The sequence below is a fragment of the Pempheris klunzingeri genome, chromosome 17, assembly GCF_042242105.1.
Source record: "Pempheris klunzingeri isolate RE-2024b chromosome 17, fPemKlu1.hap1, whole genome shotgun sequence".
Lineage (NCBI taxonomy): Eukaryota > Metazoa > Chordata > Actinopteri > Acropomatiformes > Pempheridae > Pempheris > Pempheris klunzingeri.
In genome coordinates this window covers 16,347,709-16,367,003 of record NC_092028.1, presented here as the reverse complement: position 1 = coordinate 16,367,003, position 19,295 = coordinate 16,347,709, and the positions used below count along the sequence as shown (strand labels likewise).

Below are 19,295 nucleotides of genomic sequence, written 5' to 3'. Positions count from 1 at the left end.
GCAGCCTGAAACCATAGGGAGGAGAAAAGGAGGAGGGAGAAAAGCGGTATTTTTTTTTTTTTCCTCTCGAGTGCGTTTTTCTCTCCGTAAACCGACTCAAACCTGAACGGACTGTATGCGGACGCGTCGCGGAGACTCTCACTGTGGATTATAACGCGCATTTTGTGGATAAAAAAAACCAAACAACAACAACACACACACACCAGAAAATAAGAACACAAGTGGAGTTAAATTTGAGGAGAGAACTCGTGGATCGATGGTAAGTTACAGGAGTGTGTGCCTCCTCAAACTGGCCCCCATTGGAGTTCCCTTTGATGTGCTGTTGACTCGCCTTTGAAGTAATGTTCTGGGGAAAATGAGCCGCTTTTCTCGCGTTTTAAGATCCAAAAAAAAACAAAAAACAACCCAAAACGCGTCGGATCGCTCCGGTGTCATTCACTTCGTTTTCCTTTCGACGTTGTTTGATTTTTTTTTTTTTTTTTTTTAAAGTTGAAGAAGAGAATTTGTGAGAAGTAGTCGCTTCTTTTTGGTGGAATTCCTCCCCCCCCCCCTAAGATCTGAGACTTCGGTGTACTTGGGATTGGACCTTAAAGAAGGGGGGAGGTTGTGTTTTGCGCTTTAAATTTAACATTAAAGGAACTTTTAAAAAAAAAAAAAAAAAAACCCCACTCCAGACTACGTGACAGTGTTGACGTGAGTGGGGTCGTGATGTTCACAGTGTGGTGGAGGACCTGTTTTGCCCCACCAGTAGCCTGTGGTGTTGGTTTGGGGACATTTGGAGTTGTTCGTGTGTCCGGAGCTGCTTTTTTTTTTTTTTTTTTTCTTCGATCTCTGACAAGTTCAGCACTCGATCAGTGTGTCAGTGATCCAAAGTGACATCTGCAATGTTGCACATCAGCAGCTGATACATAATGTTGCTGCTTTGGGGTGCAGAGGCGACCAGCTGTAACTAAACTGCTCCGAATCTGCGCGATAATGGGGCAACAGACAGCTGGACGTGTTGAACATTTGGGCACGTTTAAAGCTCCATGAGCAGGACACCACACACAGCAGCAGCAGCAGCAGCCAGTTCACTATTTTGGTCACGTTTTTCGATCTCTGCCAGTTTGTCCCACATCGGTGTCCTACAGGTACTCGCAGGGGGGAGGGAGGGAGAGAGGGAGAGGCTCAATTTGGCGTGATTTGGCCGCTCGTGATGAGATGTGGGGACGTAGAGAACGACTGGCCAGGAATGAGAAAAAGTGTCAGGGATGGTAGGGAGACACGTGCTCGCACTCTGCAGCAGGCAGCAGGCTTCAGCCCTGACAATCAGCCGAGATGGATCCGGAAGCGTTAATGAAGCCGCGTCCGTGCGTAACGTCCCGGCGTTTTGAGGATTTAATGACTTATTAACGGAGCTCAGGTGACAGCCCCGCTTTACATACGTGTGGTTACTACTTCTCGTGTTGGTGTCGTGGGGGGTGAGGAGGTGATGGGGGGGGGGAGAGATGATGTGGATTCAGTTCAGGCGTCGCTCAGGTGGTTTTCCACTCGACAGCGCGTGTGTGTGCCAAATCACTGTTAAATTCTGGTTAATTTGCGTCCAAGCCAACAGCGCTTCTATGGAAATCACTCTCAGATTGAGATATGAAGGAATGCTGTTTATGTAATGCTGCTGCAGCGTTTTCTCTGTGTTTTTTTTTTTTTTTCTTTTCTTTTCTTTCTTTTTTCATCTGTGAACCAGCCCTGTCTTATTCTGTAAAAGTCAGTCAGGGTCTGAAAAGACTCTTACTGCGTCTCTCGCCCTTTGAAGTTGGGGCGGATCTGGTTTTGATTAGATCAATACTTTGTGTTTCAGAGAGAAGACGGGCAGCCAGAGAGAAGCTCCCCCGCTGACATAAGAGAGTGAGGAGATTACAGTAGAGGCTCAGAGGAGGCGAACAACACACGGGCTCCCTCCTGCTGCCTTCAGAGCCATGAGCCGGGCGCTTATGGACCATATCGCCAGTAGTTTCCGAGAAGATGCTCCTCGGCCCCCGGTGCCGGGGGAGGAGGGCGAGGCGCCCTGCTACCCCGGCAAACTGGCAATGATGAAACCCCTTGAACCCCCCAAATCGGTTGTGCTCGGCTCTCCGGGCTCCTCGGCGCGGAGGAACGAGGATGGTCTTGGGGAGCCAGAGGGGAGCGCCTCCCCGGATTCACCGCTTTCCCGGTGGACAAAGTCTTTGCACTCTCTCCTCGGGGACCAGGACGGTGCTCTTCTTTTTAGGACCTTCCTGGAGCAAGAGAAATGTGTCGATACTTTAGACTTTTGGTTCGCCTGCAATGGCTTCAGGCAAATGGACCTCAAGGATACCAAAACGCAGAGAGTCGCCAAAGCAATTTACAAGCGCTACATTGAGAACAACAGCATTGTCGCCAAACAGCTGAAGCCCGCGACTAAAACCTTCATACGGGATAATATCAAGAGGCAGCACATAGACTCGGCGATGTTTGACCAGGCGCAGACTGAGATCCAGACCAACATGGAGGAGAACGCCTACCAGATGTTCCTGACCTCTGACATTTACCTCGAGTACGTGAGGACTGGAGGAGAAAACCCGAACCACGTCAACTCTAACGGGTTGGGATACCTGCCGACGCCCAATGAAGAGGAGGAGTGGAGTTGTGATTTCAAAGCCAAAGCGCTGGTTGGACTGTCAGTGAAGGCGCAGAGGGCCGCCATGTCCACGAGGGCGATGGAGGTGATGGAGATAGGATGCAGGTACGGCTGCAACCCCATTTATTAAACTCTTTAAAGCTCTAGAACCAGAATACAGGCTGTTTATGAGTAATATTCCACATTATAGGCAGATGAGGGGGTGGTGGTGGTGGGGGGGTGTCCTTGTGCGTAAAAGTGCAAAACGTGCTTGGCTCCAAACCACTCCGGGGTTTCTTCTAAGTTTGTAGAAACCTCTCTGTCTCTTTCTCCGCTCTCTGGCCCCTCTCACCATCCCCAGCAGCAGCAGCAGCCCTCTGCTGGCTCTCGCCTGGATTTCCGGGGCTTTGAAATAGTTCAGCAGAATGAGGGATCGTCTTCCACGGGAAAAGTTCACAGAGCGCAGGCTGGCTCTGGCCCCAGCCAGCATATAATACATGATGACATTGCTATGTTATGCCCCCCCCCCCCACACACACACACACACACACCACCACCACCACTCCTGTACCACACTGTCCTCAAGCCTTTGGCAGAGTTATAAATCTATAGCAGATCTGTAGAAGGTGCTTTGAAATGGATGTAGCTTCATTTGGATGCTCTTTACGACCTTTCTGTCTCCAGCTGCCCATTTATAAAAGAGTCAAACAAATTGTTGAGGATTTAAAGGCCTATAACATTTTGGTGTGCATGTAAAAATCAAATAGAAGCCCACATTGGGACTTCTGGTGTTCCTTCTGGTGACACTGAATGAAGATCTAAACTTTAACAGTGAGTGTGACAGGCCAGGCAAAGTGACAGCTACCTGCTCTGGGCATCACGGACCGACAGCTTGTGGGAGTGGTGGAGACTTTTCTATAATGTGGGCCAACGAGCAGCCCGAAGTGAGAGTGTAGCCCCTCTTTTGGCCTGAAGCCCCCCCCAGGTTCCTTTCTCTGCCCTCCCACTGTCACCCTACAGATTCAAAACATGTGGAACCCATTTCTCCCTTTTCCGCTTCCCTCTCCTCACCTCTTCTCATCCCACTTTCTTTTTCAAAAACAAACCCCGAACGGCAGCAGCTACAGTACAGAATCAACACCTCCCCACCCCAACCCTCTCACTCTCTTCTTCCCGCTTTTCTTGTTTGCGTCAATTCTCTTCTGATTCTCCCCCCCCTTCTTCTTCACTTTTATCTTTTTTCCTTTTGAAATCTCAGGGATGGGGACTACGAGGCATGCTTTTGGAGCGAAAGTGTGGGGAAGGAGAGCGGAAAAGAAGAAGAGGGGGAGAGAGAGAGAGAGGAGTTAGGGTAGTGGGAGGGGGGGAGTGCACCTCATGAAAGAAAGGGAGGGAGGAGAAAGGATAAATGAGGGGGTGAGAGAGAGGCAGGGAGGGAAGAATGCAAGGCCAGCTGTGTTAAATACCTGACTCTTTGCAAGCCCCTCTGAAGGTCAGCCTGGAGTTTGGGGCCTACAGCTTTCGTCCTGCTGGGTCTCTCCCTCCTCATGAAGACCCCCCTTTTTTTCCTCTCCCCTTTCTTTCCTTCTCTGACACACTCTCATGCTTCCGCTCTATACTCACCCCCACCCACCTCCCCTCTTTTGGTCACTCCCCCCTTTTCTCCTCCTCCTGTACCATGGCAAGAATGCATGCACAGCGGGAGATGAATGCTGAGGAAAGAGTGAGTGTGAATGAGAGAAATGGAAAGAGATAAATTGTGGGTTATTTAAGAAGGCATAAATGAGGGAGAAGGAGAAACCCACAGCTTTTCCAGTGCTGATGAGCTTGTTTTTCATGGGAGGAGGTTGCCAGGCCTCTAGAGGAGCTGGTCACATTCAATCATTACAGGGTTTGGTTGTTGTTGGTAGCAGACAAGGTCATATTCACACATGCACACTTGCCCATTTAATCAGTCTTGTAATTAAAACCTGAGAAGAAACAATCTGTGTTGATCTTACATCCTCAACATAAGTGACACACAAATGAAATGTAACCCACCTGTTGGATACTGTTTCATAGAGTTGTATCAGGATTAATCTGGTTTCTGTTGTTGTAACCTCCCCAGATCATACAGCAGAGGAGGCTCGCTCAACCCCTGTCATCTGGGCTCTTTTGCCCCCTTCAGCAGCACTAACGACAGCGAGGTGTCCAGTGACGCCTTGACCGACGATGCCATGTCCATGACTGACAGCAGCGTGTAAGTGAATATTAACCAAACATGACTGTGTGTGTGTGTGTGTGTGTGTGTGTGTGTGTGTGTGTGTGTGTGTGTGTGTGTGTGTGTGTGTGTGTGTGTGTGTGTGTGTGTGTGTGTGTGTGTGTGTGTGTGTGTGTGTGTGTGTGTGTGTGTGTGTGTGTGTGTGTGTGTGTGTGTGTGAACGCCAGCACACGAGGGTGCTTCAGGAATGTGAAATGAGGTGCTGTGGAAAATCAAAAAAAGGATGAAGTGACCCCTTCCCTCAGCTACAGCCTGGAGTTGTGGCCAAACTGGAAGAATTGTTTGCTGTAGTGGAAATAGTGAAAAGACTTAAAGATGCACTGGAGCAGCCGGGACACAGCACGGGTCATTTTCAAGCCACATCCTCGTGTTCTAAAACAGCTCTCTCTTTACTGTCCTTTATATTTCCTACCCTTATGCTGTATGTATCTCACAGAGCCTCTCTGACTTAAAGAGGCTTTGCATGTAGTTGATGAGTAGTGTAAGGTTGCAACTACTGGCTGGTTTCAATATCCACAAATCTGCTGATTTTCTTTTTTCCTATTAACTAATTAATAACTTAGTCTATGAAATGTCAAAGCCGTGCAAACGATTATTAAGTTATCGAAACTCTTAATTTGCTGTGGCTCGACTAACCAAGGAATCGGCTAATCTTTTCAGCACAAAAGTCGTGCGCGAATGTGATACCTCTGTCCACATGTGGCTCGTGCTTATCTGTGTACGTGCCCATGGCCTCGTACTTCTGAAGGATTACTTGGCGTGATCACGTGTCTCTCAAGTGACAAGGCACCATGAAGCCATTGCACGGTGCACAGCTCAAGGCCAGGAGCGCTCGGGTCAGCTGGCTTTTGGACACAAAGCAGAAAAATCTAGGTACAAGTTCTTCTTTACCTCATCTCACATGGGAGGCGTCGAGGCCTACGTGGATGATGTCACTGAAGCAGCGAGGTTTGCCGTGACCAAGCTAAAGACACGTACGGGCGGCGGTGATCAGTGCAACCAGTGGGCTGGGCTGCACACAAATATGGCAGCTATAAAGAGGTGTTTTTACAACCGGGAGTCCTGTGCTCTGGCATATCTCTGGACAGCCCTGCTTCAAAGAGGCCGGGGCCCATATAGTCCTATTCTGCTGTACTTTGGCCAGTGCAGTGACAAAGCCCTGCCCCCCCGCCCCGCCTCAGTTGCTGCCCGCTCTGGCCTTGATCAGAATATCTTCCTCTCTTTAGGTCAGTTGAAAGGACCCATAAACATTTGAATCTCATTTACAGATAAAGAAAAGAATAGAAAAGGAAAAAGGCAACGGGGGAGGAGGCGGTTGGATGGGAAGAGAAAGAGAGTGGTGGAGGGGGGATTTTTGCTTATATCTTATTTATGGATTTGCTTGGACGCTGGGGAATGCAGCTGCGCAGACTTCAAACATTACCTTATCTTACAAACCAGCCTTTTGATGTGCGGAGATCAGAGGCTGGCTGCGGCAGCGCTTGCCAAATGAAGATTGGGAGGGGGGGGCTGGAAGGGAGGGGGGGTGGTGGTGCTGCTGCTTATGCGCATGACTGTGGCATTTCAAAGCAAAAGTGGAAAAGTGCTCCTCAGTTAGGCTAGGTCACCAGGAAACTGCTGTTTAGCATGGAGAAAAGACAGTTTTACACTGTCAAGTGCTTCAGTTAAAAGCCTCAGCTTTTGCTGTTTGTTGTTTGATTTAATTTCTTAAGCCAGTCAGCCATCCAGTCCCTCAGATTTAACCAGGTTAGCTGCACCCTTGGGTCCTCTCCCGCTGTAACTCTTTGAATAAGTATAATGAGCAGCTAATGCTAACAGTGTCCTCAGCTCCACATAAAAGTCAGTAGGGGAATGCTAATGCTGACACTACTTGTCGCCAGTAGAGCCGAGTGCGCTGCTGTGACTTCAGAGTACGTTTGTGTGCAAGTGTGTGTTGAAAGGAAATGGCCAGCATGGTTCCCAGTGCTGTGCTGGAGCCAGAGCTGAAAATGAGTGTCATTTCTAGGGCAAACGAAAACCTCCTACGACCTCACTCGGAGGCGCGTAACCTCCCGACGCACGAGCAAGACCGGAAATGCTGGCACGACATCCCTCTGATTCCGTTTTTTTGTTCTCAAGTTAAGTCTAAAAGATGGAAAAACAAAATGGATGGGAGAATTAATAAATTAGATTTCTTCTTGCGTTTTATCTACCCGGTTGGCTAACAAGCTTCTTCCTGAATGTCTGTTTGGTCTTAAATGATTGATGTGATTGGGTAATTGACCTTTGTGATCTGTCTGTACACCCTCAGCGATGGCGTCCCTCCGTATAAACTGGGTTCCAAGAAACATCTACAGAGAGAGATGCAGCGTAACATGAGGATGAACAGCCAAGTCTCTCTGCCTGCTTTTCCTGTAAGTACACAAACACACACACACACACACACACACATAACCACACGTACACATGCTCAGAAGTCTTTTTGAACCTGGGTCCCACAGTGTAATTTCCATACCACCCTCTGTTCTGGGTCTCTCTTGGTTCTATGAATAGTTCCGCACAAACTGTATTCGGCATTTTCAATTCAACAACACCAGCAAAGATCTGAAGAGTAACGTCAAAGATCCAGCTTCCCACACACACACATTCACACAAGCACACATCCGCGCATACAAACACGAGCCCCCTCGCTACCTTTGGTGTCACCTACACCCCCATTAGGGTTCCTTGAAGTCTGCGGGAGACGGGGAGGTCTCTAAGCTGTTTATCGCCGCAGCGCTTGGAACACGCCAGGGTTTTTCTTCCCCACCGATGCTGTAAATATGGAGAATAGGGAGAGATGAGGAAGATCTCTGCCGCTTTATCCCGAGGGCTCTGAAATCAGCCTGGTTCCCAACAAAAACAGAAAGATACTCAGACACATTCGCACGCACATGCACGCACACGCAGCGCTTTGATCCATGGATGAATGGAGCAAACGCGCAGGGAAGTGACAACTTCCAACAGAGCTGGCCCCCTTTTTTTTTTTTTTTTTTTTTTTCCATAGCACCCCCACCCCCCTACACACACACACTCAGTTTGCCCCCCTCCCCGTAAAGTGAGGGATGTTAGGGAAGAGTTTGAGCGTGTCATGTGAGCTCTCAGTAGGTCAGAGGGGAGTTGGTAGCTTAAGGCTTAAGAGAGGCTAACTTCAGGTTGAGAGAAGAACAGGAAAGGAGGTTCGTAACCGTGGCAGAGGAGCATCGTGCAGAAGAAGTAACAGACGCAGCTTGTTAAGATAAACTTGATGTAACCCCCTTTTTTTTTTTTTTTTCCAACATTACAAGATGTGCAGCAAGTGTTACTTGTATAAGGAGAAGATCCACAGATCGGTTCTCGCCACTCTTCTCTCACTGTCCCCCTTTTGCTTTATTTTCGCTTTTATTCTTGTTTTTGTTTCCCGTCTGATTTTTGGCAATGGCTGCCATTCCCATGGTGCACCAGCCCTAGGCTCCATCACACAGCGCCTCTTTTTCTCACTCTTTTCTCCCCTTCATCCTTACAACAAAGGGATGAGAGAAACAAAAAAGAAGAAAAATCAAGAAAGCCCCAGTGCAAAAATGCAAATAATTTAAGATGTGTGTGTGTGTGTGTGTGTGTGTGTGCACATACTGTCACTATACTGTACCTCAAAGGTGCCCAGTGTGTGACAAGGGGGGAATAAATTACCCCAACCTGTCTGATCTCCCATCCTTTTTGGCACCTTTATCTCTTTCCACCAATCCGTCCCTCACTTCATTTTCTCTTTCTCTCCCCTCCTGTGAGCACACATCTCTGTATCTCAACTTCTCCCATTTTTTTTAATCCCTCATCCTTCCCTCCCTGGAGTTCTCTTCCACCCCCTGTCGATATGTGGCTTTTATTCCAAGATGTAAAGCCACTGCTTCCCATCTATCTATCCCTCCATCCCTGCCTCCACCACCCTATTCTCCCCCCACTGAGTGTTTGATATTTGACGAGGAAGCCTTTGAAGTGAGCTGACTTTAAAAAGGCCTGCTGATGATGACAGAGGGAACCAGCCGAGGCCTAGCCCAGCGTGACCATACGCCAGACATGCCACCCCTTGAAACAGCCCCGGAGCCCTGGGTGCCTCTGAGAGGGCCCTGATCAGTACCACCAGTGGTGGAGCAGGCACTAGTGGAGAACAATGCATAAATGTAGAAGTTGCAGAGGGCAGGGGCTCAGTTGATGACAGAGATGATACAACGGCTAACATATCTCCTTCTCCTCAAAGCGTATGCGCTGTCCTCCCAAGGAGATGGTCCCAATGGAGCCGGCAGAGTTTGCAGCCCAGCTCATCTCCCGCTTGGAGAGCCTGAAGAGAAAGCAGGACACCATCAACTCTTTGGAGGAGAGGCTGCAACAGATCCAAGAGGTTTGTGTGAGATTTTTTTTTTTTTTTTTTTTGCTGGAAAAGTGAATTATAAGGTGTTTCTTTTAATTCCTTAAATAATGACATGTTGCGTCTTGTTACCAGGAGGAGGAAAGAGAAGACACAGAGATCATAGGAAGTGCTCCCCAGCTCTCTCCCCACCCTTTGACCCTCCTGCCTGGCTCCTCTGACGAGGACCCCCAGGCGATCCTGGACGAGCACCTCTCCCGTGTCCTGAAGACCCCTGGCTGTCAGTCCCCTGCCGTCATACGTCACTCACCTCGCTCCAGCTCCCCAGAGCACAAGCCCTTCACTCGGGCAGGCTTCGGGATCAAGGCCCTCGTAAGGACGGGGCTGTCCAGTTCTTCCGTCTGCGGTCCTGACCAAGGGGCCATCACTCTGGCCTTGGGCCCCAGCAGGACCCTCGTAAGCAGGCAGAGCACAAAACACATCCACCACCACTACATCCATCATCACGCAACTCCCAAGACCAACGAGCAGATTGAAAGGGAGGCAGCCCTCAGGGTGCACGGCCTGTGCTCCAGCAGTGGCGAGTGTCAGCCCTGCCAGCCTTACCCGCGCAGCCGCAGCTTGGGCAGGGAGATGTGTGGGGCCATTTCAGCAGACAACAGTGTGGGGTGAGTCTGAGACGCTGCTTTTACTTCATGTCCCGTTAATTCCCTGGTTTCTCGCGTTATTATGCATAAAAAGTAACATTACTAACTCTGTCTTTCTCCCTCTCAGGCGTTCCAGCTCTTTATCCAGGCGTGTGTGTCGTTCAGGCGCTGAGGAGGGCGTAGCAGAGAGTTGTATGGAGGACTTACAGCTGCCCAGCGACACTACAGACCCCACCCAGAATGTGTTGCAGTGGATCCTTGAGAGTAAACGGCAAGGCAGGCACAAGTCTCACAGGTGAGCATTCGCTGGTGCTTGAATTTCTGCACGAGTTATATTAGTCTAAAATGTCCTGATTTGTGTCCTACGATTGCACGAGGTCTTATTTTCTTTCTCCCTTGCAGTAACCAGAATACCAAAAAATCCTTTGGTGGCTCCTCTACTCAGACGCACACGTGGGGTGGTGGCGGAAGCTGTGGCCACCTACGTAGCCACCAGCCAGCCCAGCCATTCATCCAGGACCCAGCCATGCCTCCCCTGCCCCCTCCCAACACTTTGGCCCAGCTGGAGGAGGCCTGCCGCAGACTGGAGGAGGTCTCAACCAAGACCACCAAACAAAGGTACACAGAAACTAGAGAGAAGTTGTTGAATATTGTTCTTAGCTCTGATCTGCTTTCTTGGTCCCTCGTGATTTCCAGCCACCCCAGTTTTGGTTTTTTTGAGATGCACTGATCATCGATTGTCACTGAAGGAAAAGTGTCTTAACACTTCTGTCATATCTCTTCCCAGGCATTCAGTGTCCAGTCTCCAGCAAGAGAAGTGCCATCTAGTGCCTGTCCAGGGTGAGGGGTCCGTCCCTCTGTCTCTAGCCAATCCCAGCAGCCCCGCTGGCCTCCTCACAACCAGCCCCGGTCTCCAATCAGAAGAGTACGATGCCTCTAGCGTCCTGCCCTCCCCCTCCTCTCCTCCTCTCTGCTCTTCTTCCTCCTCCTCTCAGCCATAGCCTCCACCTTGCAGTGTACTTCTACCCTTTTAACTCTTCCTATATGACACCTGCACAGCTCACTGCACATGTAGGGAGACAGACAAGTAGCCATGTGCAAACCTCCGTATCGCATGTGCACACACACACACACACTCGCATGCAGTCACTCAAAAGAGAAGGTGACCCCCTTTTTGCAGAGCTTATTTTAGGTTTAGGTTTAGATTCCTGGCTCTGCCTCTGTTTACATGAATCCTGTGTATTTGTGCTGCGAGTGGGGAGTGTGTAGTCACTGCACCACCTGACTGAGACATCCCTTTCATATATACTGTATGTATCATTTTTATTGGCTGTCCTTCAGTGAGCTGGCAGTCGGCTGGGGCGAGCAGAGCTTAGCAAAGAGAGAGCTCCTCTGAAGTGGGCCTACAAAGCCTTGGACATAGCTGAAGGGGAATTGATAATACTGTGCCCCTTCTCCATGCACACACAACACACAAGTACACACTTACTGATGGCACTGGGTCACTCCCCCACTACTGTTATTCTTCAGTCAGGGTGCTGTTACCATATTTCTAGTCTGCTACTGTCTTCTGTACACTCTAACCAACAATCTACCACTTTGAGTGAGAGTCCCTCAGAAGCTTTGCTCTGTTTCTGATTTCTCTTTTGATCAGTATCATTAGTATCTTGACGGTGTCCACTCCTTCTAATGTCCCCTTTCTCTCTCTCCGTCTACTTTCAGGATGAAGGAGTGTAAAAAGGCGTTGGGAAGCCACGGGGTGTGCAGTGGCGAGACGGTGGTGACGTATTTCTTCTGCGGTGAGGAGATCCCCTACCGGAGGACCATGAAGAGCCACAGTCTCACCTTGGGCCACTTCAAAGAGCAGCTCCGCAAGAAGGGCAACTACAGGTGTGTACACGGAAAAGCTGATACACAGGGATGTCGGCTAAAGTTTTACAAGAGTGTTTTGAGTGATGTAATGTGAACTTTTGCCACCGGCGCCTCCTGTGATAACACGATTGCCAGCAATAAAACGCTATCAGGCTTTGATGTAAAACAGTGTTGGAGAACAAAAAATGAATTTGCTGACTGACTTTTGGCAGATCAACACAAACCCTGTTGTCGATGGACAGCTTTACGTGAAACTTCTTGAAAAGGGTAGTTTTAATAATGCACTTTAATTAAAAAAAAAAAAAAAAGTAGCAACCACGCAGGCAGGTCGTGGAGGTGTTGGTAGCGGAGTAATTTCCTGTATGATCAGTAGTGTGAGAGCTGAATTTGCAGTCTGTGATCATTGCTGTCATCTCAGCGTAACCCGGTGACCTTTGAAGACATTGTTAGCAATTAAAACTGCCACAATCGAAGACTGCAGGACTAAAGAAAACTACAAAGTGTAGCGAGAACGTCTCATGTTGGGTAGCTGAGGGCCTACAGGTTACACTGCAGTGTTAAAATCTTTGAACTCTGGTCAGCGCCTGCGTGCCCCGATATATTTTCTCTACATTCATCAGTGCTGTATCCATGTCTGTGTGGAGCACTGTTATCAGTGTTTGTTTCTATGTGTGTGTGTGTGTGTGTGTGTGTGTGCAGTCAGATTCAGACCTCTGTTAGGTTGTGTGTGTGTGTGTGTGTGTTGAGAGGGGGTGCCATGAAAAGGGAAGGAAGGACAAGAGTGAGTGAGGGAAGGGTGGGTGGTGTGGGGGTTAGTGGAAGAGTTTGAACTGCAGCGATTTGGGTCCCATCTGGTATTGATTTCCATGCTAAGGCACACTTAATACACATGGCTTTGAAGCCCCGGCCCCTTTCATTTCAACCAACAAAGACTCACACAAATGGCCAGCGTGCAAATTCTTCACTGATGCTATCAGGGGCTCTTTTTTTTTCTGCCTTGGTGTGTGTGTGTGTGTGTGTGTGTGTGTGTGTGTGTGTGTGTGTGTGTACACGCCTGAATGTGCTTGATTTAAACACGCACAGTGTTTACACATGTTGTAATCATTTTATGGATATTTTTGAAAGGCAGATTGTTAAATGCCAGATTCTCTTGTTTGCTGTACTTCAGGGCTGAGGCCGCACGGCTTCGATGTGTGTTTGCGGAGAGAGATTTTACTTTGATTGCTCCTTTCCAGTGGGCATTAACGGGAAAAGATCAAACATTTATTGTTTAGGCTGCCATGGTCTCCAGGATAAGCATGGGTTGAGTATTGTGTTGATAATTACAGGTATCAAACAGTTTGTAGTAGTGGTGGTGGTGGGGGGGGGAAGCTAAAGAACTTTTGGAAACTTCTCCCTGTCCAGATGTGTGTGGCGTTTTTTTGGATCAACAAATGTGACAAGCACTTAGCTCCGAGTTCTCCACATCTGTCTGTCTGTTTGCCCCCCCACTCCCCTCCCCTCCCTCCCACCCCTCTTCTTTTCTCTCTGGCTCACTGTCTCAGTTCCTGTGTCATACCATCCACATTTTTTGGAAAGAGAGCTGCGCGGCTCTTTAATAACAGCCAGAGAATGTGTGGAGTTGGGTCATTTCAACATGGCAGCGGTTCAACAAAGAACAGTACTGCTGGGCCCTGCCAGACGATATTGGTGCCAGATGTCAGTGCAAACGGAGGGAGAAGGGGAGAAGGGGGGGAAAACAGATCTAGCCACATAAAACATGTTCCAGTGGAAATTCAGACTCTTTCTGTCTCTGTCTCTCTCAGCAAAAAAGATCATGGCTCTTTGAAGATTTTTTTTTTTTTTTTTTTAAAGAGCAGGATGGCTTGACTTTTTCTTTTCTTTTCTTTAATTTTTCCTTCCTCCTCCCGATAGCAAAGGAGGATACAATTATTAGGCGTGTCTTGTGCTCTTTCATGTTCACTTATTTATCTGCTTTGTCTTATTGACTCGCTTTACGGTCCTGAGAGAAATCTCCTGTGCTCCGTTTAGTTGAAACCTTCCTGTATTGCTGCTTTTTATTAGTGACCACCCTCATGCCGATTGGCACACGAGTACTTGGGCACCTTTTGCAGGGATTTTATTTTTAAGGACTACAGCTCTGGGGTTTAAGTATTGCATGTACAACTTTGTCAGCCTCCCATCTCATTAAAAGCAAAATGCTCACAAACATACCCGCATTCCAGTCACCCCACACATGGAGCAAACCGAGGCATTTTTCCATTACATAGTTAATGAGCGAATCCCGAGACCCCCCCCTCCTCTTCCCCAACCAACCTACCCCTGCTGGTTTCTCTTCCTCTAAACTGAGGATGGGGGGGGGGGGGGGGGGGGGTTGCATCATTAATGGCCCAGTGAAGTCATGGCTGACGAGAAGCCCCTCCTTAGATTTTAGTATTTTCGTCAATACACACACACACACACACACAAGGAAGGTTGTCAGTCGGCTGCACTTCCTATAGCGCTCAGTGAGAGCTCATGTTGTCAACCGGGGTAAGACGGGACACGGTGTGCTGCTCGCTCTTTCTCCTCCTCCACTTTGTCTCTCTTCTTTTCTTTGTCCCTGTAATAATGAAACAGGGATGAGGAGTGAGCGAAGGCCCGTGAATGTGTGTCCTCTGACGTGTGTGTGTGTGTGTGTGTGTGTGCGAGGGGGGATAATGACAGGCAGACTTGCAGGCACCCAAAATTTCAGCCTTTGTCAAAGGACCCCTTCATTTGCACGCTGGCCTAATTGTCCCCTGTTAAGCGGGGCAAAACTCACAACAACGTGATGGAGAAAAAGGAAAAGGAGAAGTTAAAGAGAGAAGGAACGGAGGGAGGGATGTAGAGAGCAAGCCTCTTATTTTAGACCAAGATGTTTTAGCAGCAGGTTCCACCCCACCCTGAGAAGTCTGTAGGCTCAGCGGGCTTCGTTGATTGTGTACCGAGTGGCTTTTCATGGATGGCGGAAATGAGCCTTGATGTTCTAAAAAGGTCCAACAAAGAGGGAGGCAACAAGCTGTTTGACTTTTAGGGTTTTTCTTTTCACTTTTAGACGCCTTAATGTATCTTGAATTGTGCTTGCAGTGTATGAAAAAGATTTGGTGTTAGTATGTGGGTGTTAAATCTGTCTCGTCTCTCTTGTTGCAGGTACTACTTCAAGAAGGCCAGCGATGAGTTTGAGTGCGGTGCGGTGTTTGAAGAGGTGTCAGACGATGGCTCCCTGCTGCCCACCTACGAGGGCAAGATCCTGGGCAAGGTGGAGAGGATGGAGTGAGGCCTACCTGTGTCGTAGATTTACACTCCTTAGGACGCTTCACACCTCCGTGGATGTACTCCTTCATATGCTCACACACATTAAGTATGTGTCTTTTAAGCTAAGACTGTAGGACTGGAGACGTTGTCGAAGAGGTTTGGGCAGTCGGACTGGACGAAAGAGGGCGAGGGGGGGAAAAAAGGAAAAGGAAAACAGGACTTAACACGTGGACAGTCTGCCTTCAAGTCAAGAAAATAAAGGATTGTGTGTTGCTGGACTGGAACATCTCCATGTTTCCAGCAGAGAAAACTCTAGAGACTCTAGGTGAATGACCACTCCTCAAAGAAGTGGGACGGTGGGTTCAAATCTGAGACTGACGGCCTACCTGATCCTGCCTGTGCTAGCATCTGCCCACGGGGCAACCGCTTGCACACCGCTTATATGTATATGCAGATATACATGTACATTGCATTGTATTGTGATGCTCGTATTGCTGTGTAGAAGTCTATTGCTATTTATTGGAAATATCCCTGCCCCAACCCTATTATTCTTCCATGGACAAGCTGCTTGGAGTTGGAGAAACTTCTCCAATTTATCCATATCCGTGATTTTTTTTTTTTTTTTTCTTTCCCTTCGGAGCATCAGCTCTCAAGCAAAGGAAATGGGTTTTATTCATTTTCTGCCCCTCATATTGAACTGTAAACTTCAAAAATACCTCTTCAAAAACTTCACTCCTGTTCCTGGAGATTTAGTGCAACATCTCTGATCTCTTGGCTGGAGAGCTTACTGCTGAAGCTCTGAGAATGGCTCTCTATCACTTAAAGTTTGATAATATATTTACTACTGCAGTGCTATTTGTGGCTGTGTCCCCATCTGCTCTGAAGGGCCTCGAGTGTACTATGAAAAAGGAACAAAAAATGCTATTAATGTTTAATTCCCTACTCTGGGACTCTGCCCAGCTAGCCTTGATCTGTCGCGTCTTAGTGCCTTTGTTTCAGTGGCGCAGGCATCGCACAAATAGCCTACGTATTTACTAAGAGGAAACTGCCCTGAACAGGTCCTTGAGTCCCCAAAATGTGTTTACACCAATATTAATATTTACCAACAAAAAGCTCTATAATGTGCTCCCCAACGTGCTTACCTATGTGATTGTGTGACTGAGTTGCTTTTGAGTAGGGTTACTCTGTGTGTATTTGAAGCCTGCACTATGAGCTGCAGATGATAATGATGGTGGTGATTTACACTATGTCCATAGTGTTTTAATCGAGTACAGTAGCTGTGCCTACATGGATTCTTGCCGTGTTTTACCCAATTTTCAGGGTCCTATTACTCCCTTGGTTTTTACAAGGGGCCTTATGTTGAAAAGATATTTTTTATGCCTTTTAGTATCCGTTTCATCATGTTTATGTTTTATAATATTTTTCATGGCTTCCTTGGCTCCACTTGTAAACTGTAAATTATGCGTTCTATAGAGCTCAGTTGAAAAAGATGCCTCGGTACTTTAATTATTGTAATTATGAAGAGATGTAGCCTTTATTAAAATGTTCTATTTTTCAAATTAGCAAATGGCTTCCTATGGTTTTTGTGTGTGTGTGTGTGTGTGTGTGTCTTGTGATGGGTTGTTCTATGGATTTGCCTTGCTCTAATTGGGATGGTAGTGTGTGTGTGTGTGTGTGTGTGTGTAACAAACTTAACCACACTCACACCCCGCTGTGGAGAGTGCAACTCGGATCCAGTGAGAAATCTCCGCAAGATTTGCATCCATTATCAGCTCTTAATTTACTCCCTGTTGGAAATGAAAACATGCAGCATTAATTTAGCCACCAGAGCGTCTGTGTGTTTTAGTGTAAGGAAAGAGAGGCAGAGTATCTAAGTTTGTGTGTTAATGAGACATTTGGCAAATACGTGCCGTAAGTACAATTCACCCAGCTGTTTACACACTTTACCGTTCGGCCTCCTGTGGCACTTCGTGAACTGAGTCTAATGTGTGTAATGTGCTCTTTTGCTCAGACTCAGTTAGGCTCCCGGTGAAAAGATGACGACTTGCAGCGTGGGTGAGTTCTTGCCGTAATCATTCCTCGTGTTCACACTGACCATTAAAAGAACCCCCCCCCCCCCCCGTCCTGAAGCGTTTTTAATGTAAGTGATGGACAAAACACACGGTCCTCCTTTGGTGCAGCGATCTAACGTGAGATAAATCGAAGATGTCGTTCAAACACTTTAGTACAAGATTCGCTGTTTTATATTACTAACTTTGTAGCTGACCTGAAAACAAAGAGACCTTCATAAAAATATGACTGTTGTTATGGATGGTACCCACTTAAACTGACTAACTTAAACTGCTGCAGCCTCATATTGGCTTCAGATAATGTTTGGAATATATTTTTGCACAAAATGAGGACAATAGATTCTGTCCTCAATGATTTAGATTTAAAAACCTTCATTAAGGGATCTTTTAAAGACAATGAAGCAATTATAGCAAATATATAAATTAACAAATAAAGGAATAAAAATAAAACCATATGAATGTCCATGTGTGCACCTGACCTCTTGAAAAATCGTGAATATGTCCTTTCATTGCCCAATCTTATTTCTTATGTTCACTTTCAAACATGCGGTCCCACAAATCTCACTGAGAACTGAGTTATAAATTTGATGGATGGCTACAAAGTCCAAGTGAATATTACCTGAATGAAGTCAGAGGCAACAAAGTGCCAAAACAGATTTATTCGGTCGATGTTCTCTTGGGAGGTTCATGTGAGTTATTGATCGTTTATTGTCTGGGTCAGAAAGTCAAGCGTTTACCTTTTGAAGGCTGCTGTTTTCCTCCATTTTTCTTATTGTCACTAAATCCCACCTTGTGTTGCTTCATCTGTACTTTAAGGCTTTCCTATCCCATCTGTGGCCCTCCTAAACCCACTGGATCCTATAGGATATATAAATCTTAAAAACAGATCACAAATACATACGTCCATTTTTTTAACTCCTGTTATTTCCAAAAACAGCTGGGCACTGTAGTTTTTTTTTTTTTTTTTTTTTAAATGCTTCTCAAACAGGAGTACTTCATGTGGGCCTGCTTACAGCTGCAGATTATTACATATTTGGTGCTCTGCTGTGTTTTTAGCAGTTTGTGGACAAAATGACACAGAAGAATAACCTATACCAGCCTTGGCGACACAGACAACACTCTTTAAAGAAATCAGTTTGTTTTTTATTTTGGTCTTTTCATTCGATTTGACAATAGAAGTTAGATTAAAACTAGGATTATTCCTTAAAATCTCACTTTTTTTTTTTATCAAGCTTTTCCTCCGTGTAACAGCTGAGACCCGTAGCTGTGTAAGAAGTTAGCATCATAGTCTACACCAGGCCACCTTACAAGATACCTTATTTAATTTAAATATGTAATAGCTCAGAGCTTCACACACATGCACACTTATCTTCACACACATTTCGCGCACCACAGTCCTCTGCCACCCGCTCTCCTTTTAAGTTTCGTTGGCTAAGAGTGTTGCTTATGCTGCCTTTCATATTGAAAGGGCATCATGATATTGTTAAAATACCATTTTCAGCCCTTTCATCAGCAAAGGTCAGTGCATACACTTGAAGGCCATCCTTTGGACTCTTTAGAACTAAGAGGCTCTCACTCAGCGGCGCTCCACAGTCAGAAGGTCTTGTGAACCAATCTTTGTATAGCGGGCTATTTTAGATGGGGTCATCTTTTTGAAGAGTGCACTGGGTTAGGTAGACTCTGGACTGCTATTCAAACACGTAGGCGCTTTTTGGGTGGGCATTAAGGGCAATTGAGGGTTGCTAAAAGTAGTTTATTGGTGTGCATTCATATGACTCAAATCCTCTGATGAGGTTACAGAACTTTGCTTTGTGTAGTTTTGTTGAAGATCATCAATGACTTACATCACTGAGCAGAAGCGTTGTATGTTAAGACATGAGCAGACGAAGCTGGAAAAAACAGCTGCTGCATCCCTGTTGCTTAAAAATTCCCATCAAGTCCAGCACACACAGCCCACACATCTAATATTCTCAACAGAGATCCTCAAACCAGCCAATACTCCGATACTGGAATAACACCACCAGGCTCCAGGATCTCTGTAAATCAGTTAGTTTGCTGTAATTTTATAAAATCTAAGATTATTCAGGAAAACGTAGCAAAACTACACTAAAAAATAAAAAACAGGTGTGAGAACCACATTTTGCACCCATCTACGAACAGCATCATATGATTTTGTAACTATGCAGGCTTGAGT

General features: G+C 46.9%; 1 protein-coding gene across 1 annotated transcript; it reads left to right on the top strand.

The window, feature by feature from the left end:
• Positions 1 to 207: 207 nt before the first annotated feature.
• Positions 208 to 16,558, top strand: LOC139217072 (axin-2-like). The gene is made up of 11 exons (XM_070848352.1): positions 208 to 259; positions 1,838 to 2,743; positions 4,725 to 4,856; positions 7,168 to 7,270; positions 9,130 to 9,270; positions 9,373 to 9,905; positions 10,012 to 10,179; positions 10,287 to 10,502; positions 10,672 to 10,809; positions 11,607 to 11,774; positions 14,928 to 16,558. Exons 2-11 carry the CDS (start codon positions 1,956 to 1,958, stop codon positions 15,052 to 15,054), a joined length of 2,514 nt encoding a protein of 837 aa, XP_070704453.1. The 5' UTR covers positions 208 to 259; positions 1,838 to 1,955; the 3' UTR covers positions 15,055 to 16,558.
• Positions 16,559 to 19,295: the final 2,737 nt, after the last annotated feature.

Excerpts from the sequence above, each read along its gene's own strand:
- LOC139217072 (XM_070848352.1), top strand. The coding sequence starts at position 1,956 with ATGAGCCGGGCGCTTATGGACCATATCGCCAGTAGTTTCCGAGAAGAT. Across the intron at positions 7,271-9,129 it reads TCTCTCTGCCTGCTTTTCCT|CGTATGCGCTGTCCTCCCAA; the intron begins GTAAGTACACAA and ends TTCTCCTCAAAG. Across the intron at positions 9,906-10,011 it reads TCAGCAGACAACAGTGTGGG|GCGTTCCAGCTCTTTATCCA; the intron begins GTGAGTCTGAGA and ends TCTCCCTCTCAG.